This window comes from Chinchilla lanigera, unplaced genomic scaffold, assembly GCF_000276665.1.
Source record: "Chinchilla lanigera isolate Chin_1 unplaced genomic scaffold, ChiLan1.0 scaffold00006, whole genome shotgun sequence".
NCBI classification, from domain to species: Eukaryota; Metazoa; Chordata; class Mammalia; order Rodentia; family Chinchillidae; genus Chinchilla; species Chinchilla lanigera.
The window spans coordinates 348614-364657 of record NW_004955407.1 but is presented as its reverse complement, the minus strand read 5'-3'; the positions used below and the strand labels follow the sequence as shown (position 1 = coordinate 364657).

Below are 16044 nucleotides of genomic sequence, written 5' to 3'. Positions count from 1 at the left end.
GGGGGGGGGTGCAGTGCGGAAGTATGAGGTCAGAGCGGGACAGCCTAGGCAGGGCGACTCACTCGGTGTGCCGAGGACATGACGAGTCCAAGTGTGCTCAGACTCGCTCCTCCGCCACGGCTGTCAACCAGACCTCTGGACCTCTCTTTCCCACACAAGGGTAAATAGTAAGATAAAAGTTCCAATTATAATCTTAGGGCTAGAAATTGAAAGTTATTCTGTAATAGTATTTTAATGCCTAGTATGTCTGATTTTTTTTTTCTTATCTGCAGTTTTGGAAATAACAGCAGGAATACATAGAATGTGTCGTAGTGGGTCATTTAGAAATGGTCTGCCTGCCTGCCTACCTCCCTGTACTAAAGATACATTTTGTAAACATTTGTATGTTATTGTACTGCCTAGCTATCCAGACCATTGTATTTCTTTCTTTTGTATTTTGCAGTCATGACATTTATCATCAAACTACAAAGAAAATTCTAGTCACAGTTAATTAAGTAAAATATAATTGAAAACCGCTAGTGATTGTAATAAGGACTAGTGGGATTTTTCTGGGAATCCACCAGTGTAGTTTATTAGACTATTGAAAAGATGTAGTCCAGGTTTTAGGATGGAGTCTGACCAGAAACAAAAGATACTAAAAGCATATTTTCAGCCCTGATTTCTTACTTTACAAATGCCTACCTTTATTCACAGGTGAAGATGTAACATGAGATGAAAACTTTACTATCACTCCTAATAATGTAATTCAGAGCATAGTACTTACTGAAAATACATTGATGGTTATCTTGATTTTAAATTGTAGCTCTTAGCTCCTCCCCTTAGTCCTTTTCTGGTTTTATTTTAGCTGTTGCAGTCAGGCCACTGGGTGTCAGTAATGATCCAACACAGCACTACCAATAGCCAAGTCCTCTTGGTAGCAAATTTTGTTTCTTTGGCTTTTTTGAATTATTATCTGTCTTGCCTCCTGATCTTTGTATGAAAGACACATTGTTGAAAGTACATTTTTGTGTCCTTTGTTGCCATATTACTTTATGTTCCCTTTACAACAGTCTTCTGCATGGTAAATAGTAGTGTCCTTATTTTCTATAAGTGGCACAAAATAATTATAGAAAGACTTGGGCTTTTAAGTCCAGTAAGTTTATTACTACATATGTGTATTAATTAACCTCTCTGCCTACCTTATGAAGATAATTTTATCTGTAAAATTAAAAATTAAACGTTGTAAGCTAATGTACAGATTAAATTATTCTGTCTGCTGAAGTAACTAACATAGCAGCAATCAATAGAATTAGGCTACTGAGCCTAGAATTAGGCTACTGAGTCTAGAATTAGGCTACATTTAGCTTTCTCCACTGCTGGCATAGAATTCACCTTTCTGAGGTCTGATAAATCATTCAATGCCCATCAGGTAGCCAGATTTAAAAATTTGGCTACCATTGTCACCCTTCATTTCTTTTGCCCATGTACTTTACTGTCTACTTTAAAAAGTCTTTTTACTGTTAGTGTGACTTAAGGAAGGATGAAACGGGTGGGGGTGAGGTGACTGGAAGTCACATAGTGACAAAGGCAGACTCTAGCTGGAAACTGGCTTGTTTCCATGGACATACAAGGATATGGATACAGAATAGTATCAGACTTCTCAACAGAAACACCTTGGAGACTGTAAGATCATTAGGCAATACCTGGAAAATCACATTGAGAAAATTATTCTTAGGAATTATTCTTAGGCAGTATTAATATACTGTGACACTAAAAGACATCTTCACTTGGGTAAAGTCTCAAGAATTTTGTCTATGCCTTTTACTAAGGTAGTCACTAAGAAGATTATGTTTCAGGACAAGGGGATAAACCTAATAGAGAAATAATGACCATGAAGCAGGAAAAGCAGCACAAAAGAATGGGAGAAGAAATCTAGGATGTTGGTGGAGATCCTAGAATGATAAAAGGAAATATAACTCTGGTAGGCTTAGAGAATAGCAGGTGTAAATCGGAGAGCTTTGAAAGACCGCAGAGGAGAGTTCTTTAAGAAGATGAAAATGATGGATTGTGTAATGTGCATAATAATAAAGGTTGAAACTGTGGAAGTGTTAACTACATTAAGGAAACAGCTGGAATGGATAGGGGTGTGTAGAATGAGAATATTAGAAGTATAATGAGAATTGCAGATGACCACATGAATATAAAAACTGAAGCTTTCTATTATATTACTGATATTTACAGAAATAGTATCAAAGTGTATGTAGAGATATAAGTCCTCATTCAAAAGGGATTTGGAAGTAGTTGCTTCTAAAATAGGAGAGGTAAAGCAAGTTACAATTATTTTTCATACAAGTCTTATAGAACTAGTTGATTCTTTACAACTTTGACAAAAATTAAAACTAACATAAGTTGTACTTTAAGGAAAACAGATGTCTGTGTAGGGTTATACAGATGTGTGATGGAGTGTCTTTCTATTAATGTGTATTATACAGAACAGTGGGTGTCATTTTGGCATATCCATGCATCCCTGTAATGTATTTTGATCGTCTCTACCCCCACCGTACCTCCTCCTTTCCACATAACATTGGTCTTCTCCCACCCCAGTTGCCTGTCTCTTCTCCAATAGCCTTTGCTTCCATGTCATCTTTCTAAAATTTTTTCCTAGATTCCTCAGGTGAGAGATAACATAATGCTGCTTGACTTTCAGAGTTTGGCTTATTTCACTTAACACAGTGCTCTGTTCATGTACCTGCAAATGGAATGGTTTCATGCTTCTTTATGGATGAAATTTTATGTATCACATTTTCTTTATTTGTCTGTTGATGGGCCCCTATGCTCTTTCGTGTGTTAGCTGTTGTGAATTGTGCTGCAGTAAACATGGACATGAGGTGTCTCCATAGCATGTTGACTTTAATTCTAGGCATATATTATACTGAGGAACAGTATAGCAAGATCATATGATAGGTTGGTTTTTAGCTTTGTGAGGAACCTCTATTTTGATGTGCATTACATGCCCACCAACAGTGGAGAGTTCCTTTTTCCTGAATCTATGCCAGTTTTTTGTTTGTTTGTTTTTAGTATTCTAGGTAATTGCTTTGGATTACTTTAGAAGGCCTTTTTTTTTCCTATTGAGACTGATATTGTTTGTTTGATTTCATTATCAGATCAGATTCAAAGTGCGAAGACATGAAAAGATAGCATCTGGAAATCTCAGCAGTTGTGATTTGAATGAATATATCAAAGGCAAACTGAATAAATTTGATAAAAGATGTGTATGCATCCAAGAATATGACATTCTGCTTGTATGTATGGATTTTAAATGAGCTTTTTAAGAACAGAGGACATCAGGCATGCTAATCTGGCTATTAATTATATAAAAACTAAATCTTCCCTCAAAAGAACACCCTGGATATAACAACTTCTTGGTAAAGGCTTATATTTGGTTGTAATTAGAATGTTTAAAAAGTGTTATAGGGCTGGGGACGTAACTCAGTGGCATAAGCGCCTGCCTGGCAAATGCAAGGTGCTGAGTTCAATTCCCAGCACCAAAACAAACAAACAAAAAAAGTGTTGTAAACCCTCTCAGTTTCCCATCATGATTCACACCATATTAAATGTAATTTTATTTTTTAATTGTTTTAAAATTTTAGTTTATACTACTACTTTGGGGCATGAATGTACTTGTGAAGAAAACTTTAAATACTTGTATGTGACCATGGGTGATTAATAAGTGTTAAAATTATACTATGTGTCCCTATCAATAAAACAAAAACTACATGTACTGATTAGTGTGCTTTGTTTATACTGAAAAGAGTAATGCTGTGTTAATGATATTTGGTGTTTTACTGTGTATACATGGCCTAAGACTAAGTTAAACTGAATTTATTCATTGTACATTGAACATTCCTGTACCTACTAGTCAAGCATAGTTGTAAACACTAGTAATGCAAGATAAGACATTCCTGAACTTGACAGAGCTTAAAATATGTGAGAATCTCAGAACCTTTTCATACATGGTACAGAATTTTATTTCATTAACTGAATGAAAATCCTGCATCTTCAGAGTAAGGTAATAAAAGTAAATTAATTATGTTTGACTTTAATAAGTATAGTTACTTGTTTTTTCCTTTAAAATGCCTCTGTGTTGGTCAGCTTTTGTTACTGTAAAAAAAAAAAGTACCTGAGATAATCACCTTTTAAAAAGGTTTACTTTGGCTTACAGTTCTAGAGGCTTCAGTCTGTGCTCAGCCCCACTGCTTTTGGGCTTTGATGAGGTAGGAGCATATCGTGTGGGAAGCTACTCATCCAATAGTAGATGATAAGCAAGGATAAGAAGAAAAGGGACTAGGACCACAGTGTCCCCTTCAGTGGCACAGCCACAATGATCTAATGTCTTTCCATTAGAAACCTACCTCCTAAAGGTTCTACCTGATCTTCCTTTCTTCGTTGCTGGGACAAAATATCTTACACCCAATTTAAGGAAGGAGGGGTTTATTTTGGTTCCCAGTTTATAGATGTTTCGGTCCACCATCTCTGCTGGCTCAAAAGCAGGGTAATGCTGGGATTCAGAGCCAAGCAATCTCTTTAGAATAGATGATTCAAGAGACAGGAATATTATATTGTTAGAAATATGGAAAGAATTATGTGCCCTAACCTCCTGGAGGCCACAGACAGGCAGTCCGTGACCACCACCAGTGCAGCCCACGTCTGGCTCCTTTGCACACCATGAGCTGGCTGGAGATGCAAAATCAGGCAGTTGACCACCCACTGACATCACAGTTCACAGCTGAACACCCAGAGAATCAGGTATCTCCCATCTACTCCCTGGGGGCACAGCAGGTGACCCTCGACCCTGCTGCCATTACAGTCTGAGTTTCCGCCCTCGGTGCACCTGGTGCAGACAGGAGACCCTCACTCAGAAGGCCCACAAACTGCTAACACTAGGGTTTGCATTTGGTCCTTCCCTGCACATGCCCTGCACCGCCTGAGGTACTACATCAGGCAGTCCATGAACTGCAAGCATCACAGTTCAAGTCTGGGCTTTACTTGCGCCCTGACCTCCAGGAGGTCACAGACAGGTGGTCTATGATTGCCACCTATGCAGCCCACCTCTGGCTCCTGTGCATGTCCTGATCTTCCTGGAGACATGGAATCAGGTGGTCCACAAACTGTTGACCCTGTGGCCCGTGTCAGTTCTGCCTGTGCCCTAGACTGCCTGGGGACACAGGACCACTGAAGGGTGATTGCGCCACCAGTGCAGCCCACTTCTGGGTCATATGCATGCCATGAGCTGCAAGGAAACACTGGATCAGACAGTCTGCCATCAGCTGACATCACAGTTCCTGTCTGAAACCTGGGAGAACTAGGTACACTTCACCATCGGCCAGAAGACTCCAGACTAAGCAGCGCATCTCAGCAGACACTAAGAGGCAAGCCTGACCATCAGGAAAACTAGAGACACTAGTGACCTTTGCTGAGCTGCCAGGGAAGAGGGAGACTGAGCGTTCTGCCTCCAGCATCAAACATGACAAGACAAAGAACTAAAATGCAATCTCAGAACTCCACCCTACTCAGAACAAATCCAGGAGACATCGACATAGGAGAACTTGGTAAACACACACCTGAAATTGCTGAAATGATTGCAATGCAAGTAAAGAAACAATTCCATCAGCAGACAATTCCATAGGAGAGATCAGATCAGAAATAATCTCTCAGGAAAAAAATGAAATGACAATAATAATGAAAGAATTGCTCAGTACAACTAGAGAGAAACTACAGAAAAAAGTAGAAGAACATAGGCAACAGATGGAAATGTTATATGAACAATATAGGAATGAACTAGAACACATGAAACAGATTCAAAGAGACATCCAGGAAATCAAAGCTTCCACTGAAAGCTGGCAAACCTGCTTGAATGAAGCCGAAGGTAGAATGTCAGATCTTGAAGACAGCATGGCATCTAGTTATTGTGAAAGAAAGGAGCTCTTAAAATCAATAAGGAACCAGGAAAAATCAATACAACAGCTGCAAGATGAGGCAAAGAGGAATACTGTAAGACTAATATGAGTCAATCAAACAGCAGGAGGCAACACAAAGGACATAAAAAGAATATTAGCAGAAATAATAGCAGAAAATTTCCCAAGCATGGAAACAGAATCTGATATACAGGTAAATGAGGCATATAGAACACTAACTAGTCCTAACCAAAATAAAACTACACCCAGACATAATAATCAAGATCCCAGATCTCCAGCAAAAGAACAGAATCTTAAAAGCTGCTAGAGAAAAGAAACAGATCACCTATAAAAGAAAGCCCATCAGAATCACAGCAGACTTCTCAACACAAACCATCCAAGGGAGAAGAGCTTGGAGCAAAGTATTACAGATCCTGAGACAAAACAGCTTCCAACCAAGATTGATTTATTCTGCTAAACTATCCTTAAAATTCAACAGAGAAATAAAATATTTCCACAACAAAGAACAAATGAAGAACTTCATTATGCCAAACCATCCTTACAAAGAGTACTCAAAGATATTCTAGCAGAGAAAAAAATTACCATAATTTCAGAAACAACAATAGAAAGGAACGTCAAGCAGAGCAAGCAATTAAACAGGTAGAGAAAGTAGGACACCAACAGCAAGTAAACAACCTGACAATGATAAGCCAACACATATCAGTTATAACCATAAATGTAAGTGGCCTCAATTCACCAGTCAAAAGAAGCAGACTGGCAGAGTGGATTAAGAAACAAAAGCCATCGATACGCTGTATAAAGGAAACACATTTTATGCAAAAGGAAAGCCATAGACTGAAAGTCAATGGATGGAAAGCAATCCTCCATGCAACAGGAACCCAGAAAAAAAGCAGGTGTAGCTATTCTGTTTGCAGAAAATGTAAACTTAAAACTGAGAACAAAGATAAAGAAGGTCACTACGTACTTGTTAGTGGAAAACAGGAAGAGGAAGAGATAGCAACAATCATAAACATGTATGCACCAAATATAGGAGCACCAAACTATATAAGACAAATCTTAACAGGCATGAAAACCCATATAATTAATAACACTGTTGTAACAGGGGACCTCAACACCCCGTTGACACAGAAATTGGTCAAAAAGACAAAAAATCAGCAAAGAAATAATAGACCTGAACCAAATCTGTGAATAAATGGACTTAGTAGATGTATACAAAGTGTTCCACCTCACAACATCAGAATACACATTTTTCTCAGTTGCACATGGCACTTTCTCTAAAATAGACCACATTCTAGCCCATAGAGGATACCTAACTAAATGCAAAAGGATTGAAATTATCTCATGCATATTATCTGACCAGAGTGCAACAAAATTGGAGATTAATGACAAAAGGAATTCCAAAAACTCCATAAACACTTGGAAATTAAATTGCAACCTCCTGAACAACCAATGGGTAACAGAGGAAATTAAAGAAAAAATTAAAAAATACCTACAAACAAATGAAAATGTAGATAAAACTTTCCAGAATCTGTGGGATGCAATGAAAGCAGTCCTCAGAGGGAAATTTATAGCGGTGAACACACACATAAGGAAACAGAAAGAGAACAAATAAATAGCCTAATGCTGTGCCTCAAACTGTTAGAAAAAGAAGAACAAGTCGAACTCAAAGCCCAAAGAAGGGAGGAGATTATCAAGATCAGGGCAGAAATTAATGCAACTGAGATGAAGAAAACCCTACAAAAAATAAAGAGTTTGTTCTTTGAAAGAATAAATAAATTGATAAAGCCCTAGCCAACATTATCAAAAAAAAGAAAGGAAAAAACTCATATTCATGCAATAAGGAATGAAAACGATGAAATCACTGCAGATACTACAGAAATTCAAAAGATCATTAATACCTACTTTGAAAATCTTTACTCTGATAGGATAGAAAACCCAGATGAAATGGAGAGATTCCTAGATACCTAATTTGAACAAGAAGATATAAACGTCCTGAACAACCCAATATCAATTCACAACCCAATATCAATTCACAAGATTGAAAATGTGCTTTAAAACTTGCTGAAAAAGAAAAGTCCAGGCCCTGCTGGGTTCACTGCAGAATTTTACAAGAAATTCAGAGAAGATTTATTACCAACACTCCTCAAACTATACATTGAAATTGAAAAGAAAGCAATTCTCCCAACTCATTTCTCGAAGCAAGTATTATACTGATACCAAAACGAAAGAAACACCCAACTGAGAAAGAGAACTATAGACAATCTCCCTAATGAATATAGATGCAAAGATACTCAATAAAATACTAGCAAATAGAATGTAGCAAATCATCAAGAAAATCATACACCATGACCAAGTCAGATTCATTCTAGGAATGCAGGGATGGTTCAATATTTGCAAATCAATTAATGTTATACACCATATCAATGCAGCCAAACACAAAAACCTCATGATCATCTCAATAGATGCAGAGAAAAGCTTTCAACAAAGTTCAATATGCATTTGTCATAAAAACCCTACAGAAAATAGGAATAGATGGTTTTTACCTCAACCTGATCAACCCATCTATGACAATCCAATAGCCAACATCATACTAAATGGACATAAACTGAAAGCTTTTACTTTAAAATCAGGAACAAGACAAGGATGTCCACTGTCACCACTCCTATTCAGCATAGTTCTGGAAGCATTAGCCAGAGCAATTAGACAAGAGAGAGAAATAAAGGAATAAGGATAGGAATGGAAGAAGTAAAATTATCACTATTTGCAGATGAGATGCTACTTTACATGGAAGACCACCAAAACTTCACAAGAAGACTCCTTGAATTAATCAACAAATTCAGCAGTGTAGCTGGATACAAAGTCAACACCCAAAAATCAATAGCATTCCTATATACAAACAACAAACAGAGAGAGAAATTAAGGAAACCATACCTTTCTCAATAGCATCCAAGAAATTGAAATATTTAGGAGTCAATCTAACAAAAGAAGTAAAGAATCTATTCAATGAAAACTGAAAAAGGAGATCAAAGAGGATTTCAATAAAAGGAAAAATATTCCTTGCTCATGGAGAGGAAGAGCCAACATTGTGAACATGGCCATACTCCCAAAACTGCTGTACAGATTCAATGCAATTCCCATTAAACTACCACTAGTATACCTCACAGATCTCGAGAAAACATGCCTTAAATTCATCTGGAACCCGAAGAGACCCAGAATAGCAAAAGCAACCCTGGGCAACAAGGATAAGTCAGGTGGAATCACAATCCCTGACCTGAAGTTATACTACAAAGCTACTGCCATAAAATCAACCTGGTACTGGCTAAAAAACAGACCAGAGGATCAGTGGAACAGACTGAAAGAAACAACCACAACCAAGAACACACTCAGCCACCTAATCTTTGATAAAGGGGCCAAACAGACTCACTGGAAGAACGAAAGCCTCTTTAATAAATGGTGCTGGAAAAATTGGCTTGCTACATGCCAAAGACTGAAAATAGACCCAAGTCTATCACCATGCACCAAACTCAAGTCAAAATGGATCACAGATCTCAATATTAAACTAGAAACACTAAATCTATTGGAAGAGAAAGTAGGAAAAAAATCTTGAAAACATAAGGGTAGGCAGAGAGTTCATGAACAAAAACCAAATCACATGGGAAATACTTCAAAGAATCAACTGGGATCTTATGCTACTGAAACGTTTCTACACATCCAAAAATATCGCCAGCAGAATAAAAAGAAACCCTACAAATTGGGAAAAATTTTAGCTGATTGTCCCTCAGACAAAGGGCTTCTACCTATAACATATAAAGAATTAAAAAACATCAGCCCCCCCAAATTCAAAGACCCAATCCAAAAATGGGCATCTGAGATGGACACACCGTTCTCAGATAAAGAAATGCAAATGGCAAATAAATACATGAGAAAGTATTCAACATCATTAGTCCTTTGAGAAATAAAAATTAAAACAACATTGAGATTTCATCTCACCCCAGTAAGAATGGCTATCATTAAGAAATCAACCAATAACAAATGCTGGCAAGGCTTTGGAGAAATAGGAACTCTTCTCCACTGCTGGTGGGAATACAGACTGGTGAAACCACTGTGGAAATCAGTTTGGAGATTCTTCAGCAAACTAGGTCTAGAGGTCCCAGTCAACCTAAATTTTCCCCTTCTGGGTATTTTCTCAGAAGATCTGAAAACATCATAGCACAGCGATATATGTGCACCCATGTTTATAGCAGCACAATTTGTAATTGCTAAATTGTGGAAGCAACCCAAATGTCCATCCACTGAGGATTGGATTAAAAAAAATTTGGTGCTTTTATATAATGGAATATTACTCAGCTATAACGAAAGATAGACTCGAGACTTTTACAAGTACATGGTCACAACTAGAGACCATACTCATAAGTGAAGTAAAGCAGACCTCCATATGTAAGCAATGTATTGTCTCACTAATGTAAGAACCTGAAAGAGTGAATAAAAATTACGAGGTATGACAGACATTGTGAAACAAAAGGAAAATGTTCAAATGTAAGGAGCAACTGGGATGAGGGAAAAGAGGAAAGAAAGAAGAGGAAATTACATAAGTATGTATATACAAGATAGCTAACATAGTTGTACTACAGATCTCTATCACTTTACTGAAAGGAACAGTTAATGATTACTTATTTGATCAATGTTGCATGTCTCTGTTTTTCTGAGAAACCACTTTGAAGATAGCAATACATAATATAACAACAATTGTTAATTTCCTACCACTTTGTCTGTAACTCTGTATTGCTTGTATTGTTCTTATGCTATTTTGTAAATGGATGTCTATTTGTTAATATTTTCCTTGTTTTATTTTTAAAATAAATTTTAAAAAGAAATATGGAAATTACACAGAAAGACAAGTGACACGATTGTAGCAGTGTGGGTGTGGTAATGGAAAGGACAGAGACCACAAATCACTCTTCCTTGGTTTGCCGCAAGGCCGTTAACTGTATGCATTGACGACTGCTGAAAATTCTTAAAGCTGTTTTGGTACTGAGTTAATTAGTATCATACCTGTGCAGATATTTAGAAGAAAGAGTATACTGACTTCTCCATTTCCCTGACCTCCAAGATCTAGTTTACAGTTTATAAATAACTATCCTATAATTTTCATATAGAGATTCTACAGAAGCAACTTAAACAGCAGTACAATAGTAGCATATTTGTGTGTAAAAACTGATATTACTTCATTTTTATTTAGCACGGTATATAATTAAAATGTCTCATTAAAAATGAATATTTTGTCATTTAGACATCACTCTTACAAAGTTTAAATCGTTAGCCTGTACATTTGAATATAATACCTATAAAATATTCAACTCACATGTTTTACGTTTGAATATTTATACATGGCTCTACTCAGCCTATGCTGTATAAATCACTAAATGGCTGGGTTTTATCTATTTGTTCTTCATTTATGGGCTGTCTGTAAGATTTATGATTTGTCTCCTAATTACTTTTTGTTGTTTTGATACCAGGAATAGAACTCAGGACCTTGTACTTGCCAGGCAGCTGCTTTGCCACTGAACTATATCCCCAGCCCAATCTCCTAATTAAGATGTTTTTCTTTCTTGAGAATTTTGGCAGACCAGTATTGTGATTCAATAAGTATATACAGTTACTCTTTAGAATAGTTGTCTTAATTTAGGCTGGTGTAACAGAGTGCAATAGAGTACCATAGATTGGGTGGCTTATGAATAATGGGAATTTATCTCTTATAGTTCTTTAAGTCTGAAGTCAGGACACCAGCATCAGGGGGTTCTGATGAGAACTGTCTTCCAGGCAGTGGAGGGACACCTTCTTGTTTTATCCTCATGGGGTGAACAAAAATGAACTCTCTTGGTACCTGTTTTAAGGGGATTCGTCCTATTATACCCTCACATGGCTCAACTCATAACCTAATTACTACCTCCCAAAGGCCTCCCTCCTACTATTACATGGGAGTTAGGATTTCAACCTGTGAATTTTAGTATTTGGCTAATTAAAGTTGTCCACATTGATGCAGCAATTCAGTATTAGCCAGCTTGCAGCCATTGCAGACCATTGCAGTACTTAAGGTTAATTCATCTTGCTTATAACTACGGTACATTCAAATAATGATCTTATTTTAACTACCAATTTTCTTATTATCTGAATAAATGACCATTATCTCTTAGTTCTTAATATAAAAATACATGATGTATAGTAGAAATTCACCTGAATGAATGTGTTTACCTCTTTGAGTAATGAGATATAGTGCAGCAGTGGAGAAATGATTATTGTGTCTAACAGATGTTTCACTTCATTTAGTTCTAATATGTTTGTAGTGAATCTTTCTCACTATGATTCTTCCTGATCAGGTTTGCAACAGACCATTATTGACTCTTCTGACCACTGGATTTTAATGCCACATTGAGCAGCTTCATTGACATACAGTGTTAAATTTTGTCTCTCACAATTTAGAATAATACAGAGAGGACAATTAAAGCTTCAAATTTCAAGTCGTCAAGTAATTCAAGAAGTCATCCAGGAACAGTGTTTTGCAAATGAAATGTGGTTAAAATATAGTAATAATGAAAAACATATGTACAGCTTTTTTACATGCCTATACTTTATAAATACTTTATTAATTCATTAAATCATTCTATAAACCCTGGGAGCTAAATGCTGTTATTATCTCTATTATATAGATTAATGGCAACAAACTTTTTTTTGTATGACCTTAGAAGTAGTAATTATTTTACTTGTTTAAAGGATTGAATTTTTTTTTTTTTAAAAAAAGCATCAGAGATAGTATGTGACCCAGAGAATGTAAAATATATACTGGCTGGACTGTTACACAAAGGTTTGCTGAACCTGTTAAAAAGGTTGACAGTAAGGCAAGATAGGTTAGTAATATGCCTAAGGACTTGCTGCAATATATGGGAGAACTTGGGTTTCAAATCCAGAATATCTGGTTTCAGAATCTGTGTTTTTAGTTTCTACATGAGTTCTCAAAAAAGCTAAAGCTTATTCTAAAATGAAATAATAGACACTGAAAATAATTCTTAAATAATTATACTCAAGATGAAAAATTAAATGCAAATGCCTGAAACATAATGTGCTTTGAAATCCTTCCTCTCCCAACTCCCAAAGATGGAAAAACATTAGTCTGCCTTGTAAAGCTTTTTTCCTTCCTTTTCTTTGAATGAGGAGCAAGACACTGGCAGATTCTAAAGCATCAAACAGATTAATTTTGAAAATATAATCCAACGTACAGATTGTCCACAAGCATCTAACTTGGACTTCCAGATTTCCCTATGAATTTTACCAGCATATGTGTTGAGATAAATTATAACTAGTGTTGATAGTCTTGGCATGTCTGTGGTAGACTGTAAAAACATTTATAATTCAACTTGTGTACATTTGCATTTTTAAGTTGTTATCACAAGTAATTATAGCTTGAAATATTTTCTTATTTACAAACATGGTTGTTTTTGTTTTCTCTGACCAATGTTTGGCTGCAGGTAAGAGTTCCTTTTCAGGAAGTGCATAGCAGAGAAGAATATATAAAACTTGCTGGAGGATCAATATATAAAAGTTTTCTTGCTGGAGGATCATAAAGGAAAACCCCACAGGACTGAAAATTTCCAGGAGATCTGGATAAAGAGATTGGCAAAAAACCCCAAAAACCATAAAGTAATTTATGGGTCCTTAAGATTGCCCTCAGCATGGATATGAGTCCCAAATAAACTTTAAGAAGTGAACTACATACAAGATGTAGTTGATGATGCAACTGGGTGGTCCACTTATCAGCTAGATAGGAATAAAACCGCAACACTTTTTTTCTTTTAAATTTTTTTTTTTATTTTTAAAAGTAAAAGGAGGAAAACATTAACAGACAATATTTTACAAAAGAGCAAAAGAACAGTACAGACAATACAGAGTTACAAACAAAGTGGTAGGAAATTAACAATGCTTCTTGTATCACATATTGATATCTTCAAAGTGGTTTCTCATGAAAACAGGTAGAGACATGCAATATTGATCAATCAAGAACTCATTGACAGTTTCTTTCAGCAAAGAAATAGAAGACAGTACAACAGCTATGTTAACTATCCTGTATATACAAACATACAAAATTTCTCCTTCTTTCCCTTCTCTTTTCCCACATCCCAGTTGCCCTTTACCCTTGAGTGTTTTCTTATCATTTCATAATGTCTATCATACCTCCGAGTTTAAATTAACTCAGGTTTTACCCTAGTGAGACAATGCGGTGCTTGCACATGCAGGTCTGATTTATTTCACTTATGAGTATGGTCTCTAGTTGTGACCATTTACCTATAAAGGTCTCGAGTTTATCTTTCTTTATAGCTGAGTAAGATTCCATTATATAAAAGTATATTATATAAAAGATAAGAAAACAATTTTCTTATCCAATCCTCGGTGGATGGACATTTGGGTTGCTTCCACAATTGAGCAATTACAAATTGTGCTGCTATGGACATAGGTGCACATATATCACTGTAATAGGATGTTTTTAGATCTTCTGGGAAAATACCCAGAAGGGGAATAGCTGGGTTGACTGGGACCTCTAGACCTAGTTTGCTGAAGAATCTCCAAACTGATTTCCACAGTGGTTTCACTAGTGTGCATTCCCACCAGCAGTGGAGAAGGGTTCCTATTTCTCCACAGTCTCACCAGCATTTGTTATTGGTTGACTTCTTAATGATAGCCATTCTTACTGGGGTAAGGTGGAATCTCAGTGCTGTTTTAATTTGTATTTCTCGAATGACTAATGATGTTGAACATTTTCTCAGGTATTTATTTGCCATTTGTATTTCCTTATCTGAGAAGTGTGTATTCATTTCAGCTGCCCATGTTTGGATTGGGTATTTGAATTTGGGGGGGCTGATATTTTTAATTCTTTATATGTTATAGATAGAAGCCCTTTGTCTGAGGGACAGTCAGCTAAAATTTTTCCAAGTTTGTGGGTTTTCTTTTTACTCTGCTGACAGTTTCTTTAGATGTGCAGAAACTTTTCAGTAGGATGAGATCCCAGGTGTTGATTCTTTCAAGTGTCACGTGCAATTTGGTTTTTGTTCATGAACTCTCTGCCTACCCCTATGTCTTCAAGGTTTTTACCTACTTTCTCTTCCAATAGATTTAGTGTTTCTGGTTTAATACTGAGATCTGTGATCCATTTTGACTTGAGTTTGGTGCACGGTGATAGACTTGGTCTATTTTCAGTCTTCGGCAGGTAGCAAGCCAATTTTTCCAGCGCCATTTATTATAGATATCGTTCTTCCAGTGAGTCTGTTTGGCCCCTTTATCAAAGATTAGGTGGCTGAGTGTGTTCTTGGTTGTGGTTGTTTCTTTCAGTCTGTTCCACTGATCCTCTGGTCTGTTTTTTAGCCAGTACCAGGTTGATTTTATGGCAGTAGCTTTGTAGTATAACTTCAGGTCAGGGATTGTGATTCCACCTGACTTATCCTTGTTGCCCAGGGTTGCTTTTGCTATTCTGGGTCTCTTCGGGTTCCAGATGAATTTAAGGCATGTTTTCTCGAGATCTGTGAGGTATACTAGTGGTAGTTTAATGGGAATTGCATTGAATCTGTACAGCAGTTTTGGGAGTATGGCCATGTTCACAATGTTGGCTCTTCCTCTCCATGAGCAAGGCATATTTTTCCATTTACTGAATCCAAGAAATTGAAATATTTAGGAATCAATCTTAGAAAAGAAGCAAAAGATCTATTCAGTGAAAACTACAATACTCTGAAAAAAACGCATCACTTTTGAAAACAGAACTATCATTAAAATTCACCCCTAGAAAGTATGTTGGAACTATTTACCTGAAATAAACCAGCTTGAAATCCTAGTTTAAAAATTATGAACATGTAATAAAACTTAAATAGGATGTTAATCAAAAATAATATTCCAAATGTCCAAAAAATGATCTAATGTTCCTAATAACTACAAAATAAACAAGTACGAAAAAGAAAAAAAAAAAAAAAAAAAAAAAAACAGGAAAAACTGCATTGGAAAAGAAAAGGCAAAAAGCTCCAGAACTGGCCTTTAATGACAAAGACGTTTT

At 36.4% G+C, this 16044-nt stretch overlaps 1 protein-coding gene across 2 annotated transcripts in view; it reads left to right on the top strand.

The window, feature by feature from the left end:
• Arl6 (ADP-ribosylation factor-like 6) overlaps nucleotides 1-3760 on the top strand; it is a 26666-nt gene extending 22906 nt beyond the window's left edge. For both annotated transcript variants that reach the window (XM_013503509.1, XM_013503500.1), the window contains one exon: nucleotides 3144-3760. In XM_013503509.1, coding sequence (XP_013358963.1) covers nucleotides 3144-3169 — 26 coding nt within the window. In that variant the 3' untranslated portion in view covers nucleotides 3170-3760. The remainder of the gene's footprint in view (nucleotides 1-3143) is intronic.
• The last annotated feature ends 12284 nt before the right edge of the window (nucleotides 3761-16044 follow it).